The sequence below is a fragment of the Aphis gossypii genome, chromosome X (assembly GCF_020184175.1).
Source record: "Aphis gossypii isolate Hap1 chromosome X, ASM2018417v2, whole genome shotgun sequence".
In the NCBI taxonomy this organism is placed as follows: domain Eukaryota; kingdom Metazoa; phylum Arthropoda; class Insecta; order Hemiptera; family Aphididae; genus Aphis; species Aphis gossypii.
In genome coordinates, this window is record NC_065533.1 from 33959950 (window position 1) to 33970073 (window position 10124).

The window sequence follows — 10124 nt, forward strand, 5'->3', positions numbered from 1 at the left end:
AAATTTACAAGTAATTTTGTAGTTGAAAATTCATAATTTTTTTTGTTTATATATATTTTATATATCTAAGGTTAATAAATTCAACATTAAGATTTTCATAAATTTTTTTAAATAGCTATAAAGAAAACTCGAAGCGTCATTATAGGAAAAAATGTTATGATGTGAGTCTGAATTTTGAATTTCTACGAAATTGAGTAACGATAACGATTTATCCAAAAACGATTTTCAATATTTGTTAGTATTCAAAAATATAAGTCAGATACTTGAAAATTCCACTAATTATTTAGATTGGCATTTACTTTACATGATTTAATTTTCAAAATATTTTGCTTAATTTAAAGTTATTTATAGGTATTTGAAATATTCGTTTTTATCTCTTAAATATCGATTAAAATTGTTTTGCTAAGTTAAAATACTTGAAAATTTTATACGAAATTCTTCATAAGTTAGTCTTATAGTGATTCAAAAATTATAAGAATATACACAGTTTTTTTTTATTAGCATTTAAATTTCAAATATTGACAAAATTCGTCAGTATTATGAATATTTACAAATTATTTTGTATTTATAATTTATTTATAAAAATGTTTGTTTAAATAGCTAAAAGTTGGAAATTTAACCCACGATTTTCCATAAGTTTGGCTTAAAATAATTTTAAAAGAAGTAATGTGTTATATATTTTATGTATTATATATTATATCCTAGGCTGATGAATCATCTCCATTCAGAATCTTTTTTCGTAAACAATGATACCTATCATTGCATTCAAATTTAATTCTCCTTCGCTCCTATAGATATAATAGTGATCTACACGCATCTAATATACAGCAGACCGGTACCCACTTGACCACGCTTTTTTTAATTTTAAAAAATTATGCAATGTAGAATTTTATTATAAAAATAACTAGGGAAGACTGCTCAGCCGTATACTGTAAGATTCGAGTATACGGTGTACCTTGTTATTAAGTAAATCAATCATGTAGTTAATGACATCAATAATATTTAACTTGTGTTAAATTTTAGTTTTATAATGAATCATTGTTTACAAAAATAAAAGAATATTATGATCGGAGACGACGTATCATCATCTATTTTTATTAATAGTTTATGATATTAAGTAATTGAATGATTATTATACTATTAGATGGTTGAACTAACTATTACAAAAAACATTTAATTCATTATATTATATTATAATATTATAATGTTATTAAAATGACTTAATAGCTTAAAGTGAAAAATAAATTTTATTATAATATAGCACTGTTATAATATCTTTAATTTTTCAAAATCAATACTGTTAGATAAACTGGTGATAGGTCAAATATGATGGGTGATATGAGCTAACAGAAATTTTGGTTTCGGAAGATTGATTGTTATTTACATAAAAAAAAAAATAAAAATAATGCGAAATAGAAGGCCTTAGGGACATCTTCCGCATCCCTTATTTTTAGTAAGTTACTGGTTCGCTCTATTATGGTATCATGGCATCGATCTTGATATGACAAGACGATCAAATGGTAACCAATGTAGTTTTTTCTCTGCGAGATAAAGCAACTAAAAGAGAATAATGTGACCATAAAACCATTATCGCTTAACTATGCCACAGAATAACATAATAATAGTATAAATGAGAATAAATCCGTGACCATACAACACCATAATGCACCACTTTTGACTCTGTATTGTGGGCAATGTGAACAATCTAAACTATACATAGACAATACTTTATTTAGATTACAATTTTATGATAATAATATTTCTATCAAGAGTAACTAAAAATTCAAATATATTTGTAGGTTTTTAATGTGCTGCTCTAATGGCCTTGAAATATTCCTATTAATATGAATATTTGAGGAAGGAAGATACACAGGGGTTAAATTCCCAAGGGTGTCCTCCCTCATCGTATAAAATATATATACCTATATTTATTATTTATTTATATATGAAACTTAATTACACTTGTAGGCGCCTTCGCCTCAACGCCTCAATGTTTTTATTTAAAAAATTAATCGACTATTGCTTATACGTATAAAAATGATTCGTTTTCCGCCATTGGTTACCCATACATATCGTGTATGATACATTAACATAACGTGTAACGCGTCAACCACGAACCGAAATCTGATGGTTATACGTCTAAACCGTCATAATGATACAATCAATATAATTATAAACAAAATACGGATGGTTTAAAGTACGTGCTGTTGAGTATTTGAATATGTTTAACTAACAAAACTATCTTTTTCTCATGCATTATTATTATGCATTATATATAATATGTTTAAAATAAGTATTTTAAATTTATAACTTAGCACATGATATGAAATTATATATTATTCAGCCAGTATAATGTATGTCAAAATCTCTATTCTTACTTGTTGCACTTATACTCCAGGCTAATGTGTAGTTGTACTGTATCGACTACCTATACATATTTTGTAATACATATCCGTTGTTCCTTTTTTTTGTAGGGACAACCTAGACAGAAAGACAAATTACCAGAGTCCAAAGGCTCTTGTTCTTTGGATCAATTTACCAACCATGACCTATATTGGCCATATTATGAATTATTTATGTCGTTAAATTCAAATTATAAATTAGCATAAATTATACGAATCAATCAAACAAAATGTTAATTAAATTATTTTACTTTTCAATCGAAAAAGTAACTACCTATATGGTATTTACATATTATAAAACAAAAAATATTGTTTATGAGTATTTTTAATAACTTAATTATCTCCATAAAATATAGTATATATTTGTTGGTACTATAATTTTAAAAAGGAGGAAAGTAGAGAACCATTCTATTGTAAAGGAGTACAAGTCGAATTTAGTCACTAGTTGTCATCGAGTAGGTTACTGTAATAAATAAAATACCTACATTTTAATTTAATTATAAACTATTGCATACAAAAAATGATTCTGAATAAAGTGATATTAAACTGATGCTCTAATAAGTACAGATTAAGGTGTAGGTATTATCATTTATCTTACACTGTTGTTAACTATAGTAATGTGGTATAAACTATAAATAGGCAATATAGCTTATTTGAAATATTTAAAATGTCATTATGTACATAGTTGAGTGTAAATAATAGTATACGTAAATATTTGAAGTCATCACAAAATAATTAAAACCATTGAATAAAAAAAATTATGATATTCAATTTATTATAGTATTTTGGGTTTCAGTAAGAACTTTTAAGTAGTTACTAATGAGAATTCTTATAAAAAAATTCTATGTTTGAGCTATAAAAATTGAAAATTTTATATATTTTTAACTATATAATAAATCTTGATTTTGAAAAAATTTGCACTTCAAATGCTTTTGTGGACTTAAGCTTATATTTTTTTTAAATTTCAGTACCTAATAAAAATGTATAAAGAACCTGGAAATTTTGAACTAATTTTTATATTTTCTGTATCACCCAGTTAAATTTTCTCAATGGACGACCGTGGTCTGTCAAGTACTCAAGTCTACTATTGAGCATACGCTCTATACTATTTTTATGTAACGTAAATGATCATATTATTATCTACTTTATATACAGATCATGCGCTTTAAAAAAAAAATGAACACGAAATTCGACCTAAGTAACATATTGTTATTCAATCGGATCGGAACCAAACTAATTTTGTTGTATTCATGTACTGAATAATATATTGATTTTATTAAAATATTTTGTACAGTCAATTGACTGTAGTTTTATGGTTTCTAGAGCTTATTCTTATATCATATAGCATTAAATTGTATAGGTACCCACTACCCAAATTGTTTATATTTTAAATTATAAACACGCAATATATTACAGTAATAATAATAATAGTATATATTTTAATGTTAAATTAAAATATAAAATTTCTGGTGCAATTATAATTTGCAGCTATTTAACTTTCAATAATACTCATTTACAAACAAATGAGTAATGTCTATATATAAATATTTATTATCAAGAAAATTTCAGTGTCCTCGTTTAGATAAAAAAATGTGATCTCATAATGAATTTTTAATCTGACATCTTGTAATCTATACATTATAAATTATTGTGCAATTCATATACTTGAAATTCTATTTTTTTTATTTTAATGTTATTTCGTATTATCAACAGATATTTTCCTGTGGTATCACATATTTATTTTCTATGTATTGTATTGGTTTTTAGACTTCATTATGTGTATATTTATTTTATACAATAATCAAATTTATTTTTGACTGTTTTTACTGAATCTCATGATCAGAAATCTCCAAATAATGATTATTTAATGTTTTTGATTATTTCTTTTTAGCTAGTACTACTTGTAAAATTATTCGTTGAATAAATTATATTTCATCATAAATTCATCTGCATATATTGAAATACACACATATGAAAACACTTCATAGTATTCAATTCAAATACAATAATAATATGATTTAAACTTGACATAATTTTACATTATTATACAGTATTACCTACTAGTGTTATAGGTATTTGCGTAAATAAGAGAATAGCATGGTAAAGTACACCTATAGTTATTACCCAGTAAATTTTGTCAAAGTGCTATTTAACAATAAGCACCTATACTACAACATAGTCCTTGGAGTGCACTCATGTCAAGCCAACAATGTACTAAGCTTGGTACTTTTAAACGCTTGTTTATGATATACATGTAGGTAACCTAAAGTGGCTCTTTGTAAAATGTTTATAATCTACGTCAAAATTGTTTGACCTATATATTTTAATTCGTAACATATATTATTAAAATATTAACTGGACGACGGACGTATATGCCTACAAACATCATAGGTATGGTTGTTTTTACATTTTTTATTCCAATAATTATGTGTCGTGATATTAAATTTTGAGAAAACGATTAAAAATAATCATATATTTTTAATAATGTATTTTTATCACTTTAAAACCAGTCAAAGGTGTTGTCATCTGTTTAATTTTACGCTTTAAAAAACTATTGAACAAATTCAAAACGTATTTATAGAAAGTATACATTATTTTTTTTACTTATTAGAAATATTAGACTTTTTTGACTTTAAAAGGCAGCAATATATATCATAGAACTTTTGAACATCTCTTAGTCTATCCGAAAAAATGAAGAAGATAATTAATTTTGACAAAATTAACCTTTTTCAAAAAAACTATAATATGTAAACTGTGACAAAAAAAAAAAAAAAAATTAAAAATATACCTATATTATTAAATTTCGATAAAACCGATATGGCACATATTGTTAAGTAATAGGTACTACCGCGATAATTGTAATTAATTAAGTGTCATAATTAAAAATATGGAACTATCTATGGTTCAAAACTATTTGATTGGACACATTATATAAATATAAATAATTAATTTAAATTATTGGTACTTTTGATAATTTTAGTGTTGAATGTTAGTTGAAATTTTTGTACCATGTCTATGTATTTGTGTTTAAACTTAACAATTAAAGTAAACTCGTGTATTTTATAGTTTTGTAATGATCATTAGTGTATCATGTTAATCTACTATATTTGCATTTTTATTGCAAAATTAATGGTTGATAACACATTATTATAAGTAAATTTCTTTTTTTAAATAAATTGTTGCAATTCATATAGTGTTATTTTGCTTAAAAAAAAAAAATGATCGCAGTTATGTAGCTTAATGTACTTAGTTAGTTTTACCTGCACAGTTTATATAATATTTATTTATTATATTATTATTATTTTTAATTAAATTACTATTTAATTTTGTCGTAGTTTACATGCAGTCAAAAATTACGAGTAATAAAAAAAAGTAATTATAACATGAACAATTATTTTAAGCCATTCGCAATATTTGAAAAAAATATAAAACGCGTATGCTCTGGAAGATAATCCTACAGAACAACGCGAATTATATGGGTTATAGGGCGTGGAAATAGTGCGATTGTTAACTATAGTCTACTCTGTATACACATATTAGCCGTTACACACCGAATGTACGAATGCGCGCAACGATCCAATAGTAATAAAGAATTTATTATACGATATTACGATCCATACGATTCTATGAAAAATAAAGCTACAATAAAAATCGTTCACATTGCACTGTAGGTACAAATGTAATATAATATTATATATTATTATATGGTATAAACGAACGTTATTACACGGGTAAGCATGTTTTAGTATTTGTTTTTATAGTGCATTGATCATTTATTTTTTATCCATTGTGGAAATGGCCAGAAAAATATACTATAGATTTTGCAACTCCGCCGATAGTATTACACTATAATATTATTTAACATAGAACAATATTACGTTATTATACAGGCCGATTTGTGAATTATGAACCGTGAGTCCGGCAATATTCATCATTATTGGGGCTTTTAAGAACTTGTTAAATAATTTACGCTGGGTATTAGGAATAATATTCTATATTTTGTACTCCGTGTCCATGGGACAATAGCTTGTTTATGAAAACAGTATGAACTTCCAATTTACAAATGAGCTCCTAAACACCTTATAAATTTGTAACAATGTAAAAACGGCTCTTTTATTTGGTAAAAAATTAACAAGCCTGACATGGAATGTGAAAATTGGTTTTTAATATTATGTGAAACAGCACAATAAAGGTTTCCCTTGTTGCCTTGCCTAGAAAAGTGTTGGTTCACTATTCCTCTCTAAACTATGAATACTATTATAATCAATTTATATAATCAAAAAAAAAAACTAAAACTAAAAATATTTCAATAATTAATACTAAAATTATCATTTTCTTTATATTATTATATAGGTAAGATTTATATTTATAATAATTTGCATTACCTTTATAGTAGTTATAAAATATCAAAAATCCATGTTATGTACAGTATTTTTACAGAAATTTGAACGCAATTAGATAATTATTTAAACGAAAAACTTTCCTTTAACGATTTTAGTTTTGTTGTAATTAAAAAAAAATGATAATCGAAAAAAACTTGAAACTTATTTCATTACGTATATAGTATTATATTTTCTACAATATATAATGAAACGTTCGAAACATTAAGAGTAATTTATTATAAACTATTTATACATTATACTACAAGTCTATTTCATGACCGCTCTAGTGTTCTACTATATTATGTTTGTTGGTTTCAATGTTGACTTAAAATATGATGTTAATAATGATAATTAAATATATATTTATTGATTTTACAAAGATGCTTTTTATTGTTTATCATTATCATTTAGAGCAATAAAAATTATTAGATTTTCTTGATGATTGGAAAAATAAAAAAAAAGAGAGGAGAAAATAGGAATTTTTACCCAAATTTCATCAAATGTTTGTATTAGTATTTTTGACTCATGATAAAATTTCAAATATGAATTGATTTTTTATCAATAATTGTAAATTTATAAAACCCCATCTAAAAATTTTAAAAAATGAATGCATTATGTTTCTTGTAAGTTATAACTCATAAGTCAAAGTATTTCATGTTGTAATCAAAATATTTCCAATACATTACCACTTTTTTATAGACAGTATAATATAAATAATATAAATTTAGACGAAATAAAATATTTTAAATTATGAATTAAAATTTTAATTATTTTGTTGTAATTCAAAAATATTATTCCTGGGTCCTTAAAACTGTCAAATAAACAAAGTGTCAACGTATTACGTAAATATATTGTTATATTTTATACATACAATAATGATAATTTGAATTGCAATATTTTCGTCAAAAATTAATTTAACCAACCGTATTACGAGCACTAATATTAAAGTTAATTACTTTAATAGCAAAATCATATAATATACTCTAACAGACTGTCTTCACTCAGAATCGTTTTTCGTATGCAATTTAAATGAAAAGTAAATGTGGATTTTGAATTTTATAATTTAACACATACATTACAGTGATCTATAATCAATTACTAGATATAGGTACTAAACATTTATTGTATAAAGGATATCAACTTAATCTTATTTTTGTATTAAACTTAACCATACTGATACTATTTACAAACGTAGTGAATGATATCTAAGAAATTTGGTATCCTTTTTTCTTATGAATATCACTTTTTAAATGTTGTAGTATACTGTGAAATAATGAACCTATTGAATAATGTATTAATGTATTATACTTCCACTCTATAAGACATAATTCAATTCTTATTTATATAATTTCATATTAAGATGGCCAAAATATATAAATAGGATATGAACGTAATTTTAATAAAAATTCATTAACTCTAACTTGTTATGAAAACTAATTATTTAATCAATGAATTTAAAACTAATCTTTAAATCAATTTTAGAATATTTATAGAATTTTTATTGTGTTGATTGTAAAGATGAACATAAATATGATTAATAATTAAGATAAAAATTTCTGAGCTTATAATATTATATATATTAAGTAACAACGTGATCAAAATTGCATTATAAGATTTTTGGCAATTAATATTAGAAACTTGAAAAAGAAAGATTTAAAGCAAGCCCTTAAAAATATAAAAAGTATTCATAAACTATGAACAAAAATGTTTAGAAATGAAAATTTCAATGATTCTATTATTAAAATATTTAGAATTAGTAAGTTTATTAATGTCTATAGTTCTATCTATATAATATCTTCCACAATAAACCATATAAATCTATAATTAACATGAATAAAGTATAGTAATTTTTTTCTCATAAATTTTAGATTTATTAGTTTTTATCGTCAATTTTTTTTTTTAATAGTATTTTTATTTACTAATTTATTTTAAGATAAATTGTAATATATATAGATCCCTTTAGAAATAAATTCAAATTCTTATAATACATTGTACTGGCACGTTTTCAGGATTTTAAATTAGGGGTAGGGATCTAAATAATTTTGAATACAATTTTTGTTTTTATTTTTTTATATGATTATTTAATTACGAGTACAAACCCTTAATTTTTAATTTTTAAAAGTTTCGGTAGTCCAAACATGAACACCCCTTGATATGTGCTTGATATTATGGACAACATATGATATACAAAAAAGTATGCAGATAAGTTTAATTTCGTAAAAAAAAATAATTATGTAGTCAACGAAGTGGGCTTTGGCCCCTTTAATTTTCAATGCGTACCCTACTAAATTCTTCAAATTTTATAAATATCACAATATGTAATGCAGCAAACATATTTAATATAAATTAATATATGTATTGTATTTTCTAAAATGGTTTTAAATAATTATTATGAAGACTAAATCAAATAAAATTTCATATATAGAGCATGAAACGGCTCACGGAAGCAGAATATTCGCCTATATAGGTACTCGTGTATCGTATATATTTTGTAGCGCGTATGTATATAACATATATATTTTTAATTTTCTGACATTATTTTGAAGTTCATAAATTCATTTAAAAATCAGAGTCTAATGTGACACAAATAAAGTCGTCTTCTTTGAAATAAAATAAAAATGATTAAAACCCTATTATTCGATAAAGCATGATCTTTTTTCCAGTTTAGTTGCTTTCGGCTGTTGAAATAATTTAATTTTCTCTTCTCGTGATGGTGTGTTGTCAAACTCCACACGCCCACAATACGCAACATGACTAGAAATTACCCAAAATTTTGACGCTTAATAAAAAAAACCTGCACCGAGGCTGTTAAAAAAAAAATCGTTTCGCATAATATTATATCATGACACGATGGAAAAAGTTCACCGGGAAGAGGGTATGGGTAGACTTTCGAGTGACTTTTCCCTTTATCGTCGAAAATTTTTTTCCTACTCGACAGAATAGATACCCAAACTACATGTATATTATATTTCCAAACTTCCTGATTCTTACCATCCGCCGTAGTGGTGGTGCTGTAGGCCGTCTTGGTTGTCGTCGTCGCCGTCGGCGTATTCGTCGCCTCCTCCGCGATCGTTCGTTGCTCGTCGTCCGCCCGTCCCGCAAACTTCTGCGGGCGGCTCCGCGCGGGAAGTCCCCCGTCGGCCAGAATGAAGCAATGGAAGTTTGGCGCTCCGTTCGTCCTCCCGCCGGTCTAAGTTCCCGGACAACTTGCGACTTGCCGCCGCCCAAAGTCACCGCCCACCCGGTGTCGTCGTCACGGAAACGTGGGCCCAGCCCCCTCTGGACTTCCCATCGCCGTGATTTTGCCCGCCACTGCTTCCGCCGGCCCTCCGCTCGCTAT

General features: G+C 25.7%; 1 protein-coding gene across 2 annotated transcripts in view; it reads right to left on the bottom strand.

Annotated features, from left to right (window-relative positions):
• LOC114126474 (glutamate decarboxylase) overlaps nt 1–10124 on the bottom strand; it is a 96851-nt gene that overhangs the window by 82628 nt on the left and 4099 nt on the right. The window contains exon 1 of one of the 2 annotated variants that reach the window (XM_027990429.2): nt 9776–10113. The exons of the other annotated variant lie outside the window; for it this stretch is intronic. Coding sequence (XP_027846230.2) covers nt 9776–9778 — 3 coding nt within the window. The 5' untranslated portion in view covers nt 9779–10113. Of the gene's footprint in view, nt 1–9775; nt 10114–10124 lie in introns of those variants that run through there. 2 annotated transcript variants of the gene reach the window in all.